At 62.5% G+C, this 1321-nt stretch overlaps 1 protein-coding gene across 1 annotated transcript in view; it reads left to right on the plus strand.

The window, feature by feature from the left end:
• Positions 1-977, plus strand: part of DLGAP3 (DLG associated protein 3) — a gene marked incomplete at both ends in the record, with an annotated part of 2478 nt that extends 1501 nt beyond the window's left edge. The window contains 4 exons of the mRNA XM_029085343.1: positions 1-230; positions 547-633; positions 665-669; positions 834-977. The exon at positions 1-230 is cut by the window's left edge and continues 228 nt beyond it. Of these exons, the coding sequence (XP_028941176.1) occupies positions 1-230; positions 547-633; positions 665-669; positions 834-977 (466 nt within the window). The remainder of the gene's footprint in view (positions 231-546; positions 634-664; positions 670-833) is intronic.
• Positions 978-1321: the final 344 nt, after the last annotated feature.

The following is a 1321-nucleotide window of genomic DNA, read 5'->3' on the forward strand; positions in this document are numbered from 1 at the left end:
GTGGGCGTACCGGGAGGACTACCAGCTGCAGTACGACACCGTGGAGGTGCCCCGGCGGGATGCCTGGATGGAACGGGGCTCCCGCAGCCTCCCCGACTCCGGCCGTGCCTCTCCCTGCCATCGTGATGGGGAATGGTTCATCAAACTGCTGCAGGCCGAGGTGGAGAAGATGGAGGGGTGGTGTCAGCAGATGGAGAGGGAGGCTGAGGACTATGACCTGCCGGAGGAGAGTGAGTCGAGGGGATTTGTGGGGTCAGCAGGGACTGGGGCTTCCATGGGACTGGGGGACACAGCCACAGTCCTGCAGTGCTCCCACCTTGGAGCATCTCCCCTGCCAAGGCTGAAGAGGTTGGGTGGGGGCAAGAAACATCAGGAAACTCTCTGGGACTAGTAGGGTCTGGAGGAGGGAGGAGACCCCACATGGGTTGAGGGGCTCCAAGCTGCCCGGGCTGTCCCACTGCCCCTCAGGGGGTGCAGGTCCCTGCTGTGCAGGGGAGGGACTTTGTGCCCCATGGGAGCTCTGTCTGTCTGCTCTCCCCCCGCCAGTCCTGGAGAAGATCCGGAGCGCCGGGGGCAGCGCCCAGCTCCTCATGTCCCAGAAGGTGCAGCAGTTTTATCGCCTCTGCGAACATGGTGAGTGTGGGCAGCAGTGCCACGGGGTCAGCCATGGTGGGTGGGGGGTCTCGTACCCTTAGCTGGTGGAAAAGGGACTTTGTAACGCCCCTGGGGAGAGCTGAGCAGAGAGCCCTCCATCAGCCTCGGGGTGGGATGGCCATGTGGCCAGCAGAACTGATGTCCCCTGGGTGAATGTGACCAACACTCTGTCCCCGCAGGATCCCAACGCATTCCCCGTGCCCACCTTCCAAGACCTGGCCGGCTTTTGGGACCTCCTGCAGCTCTCCATCGAGGATGTCAGCATGAAATTCGCGGAGCTCCAGCAGCTCAAGGCCAATGGGTGGAAGATCGTGGAGCCCAAGGTAAGGGCAGGGCTCTGCTGCTGGCACTTGTCCTTTGTCGCTGGCGACTGCTTTTAGCAAAGACTTGGAAAACAAAGATCTGGGAAAAATGAGGCTGGAGAAGGGGCTGTTCCCTGCTGTGGTGTCACAGCTGGTTCATGGGGTGTTCCTGGGCAGCGCTGCCTGCAAAGGACCAGGCAGGGTCTTGGCACAGGCAGGGGCAGTGTGCTGCGCCCGTGCAGACGGAGGGAGGGACGTGCAGCCCTTCCTCACAGCTCGGCGTGGTGCAGGAGGGTCCATGGGTCCATCTCACCATGGCTTTGGCTTTGGCACCCATGGCAGTGCCATGCACGGAGGTGCACGTG

This window comes from Antrostomus carolinensis, unplaced genomic scaffold, assembly GCF_000700745.2.
Source record: "Antrostomus carolinensis isolate BGI_N321 unplaced genomic scaffold, ASM70074v2 scaffold33066, whole genome shotgun sequence".
In the NCBI taxonomy this organism is placed as follows: domain Eukaryota; kingdom Metazoa; phylum Chordata; class Aves; order Caprimulgiformes; family Caprimulgidae; genus Antrostomus; species Antrostomus carolinensis.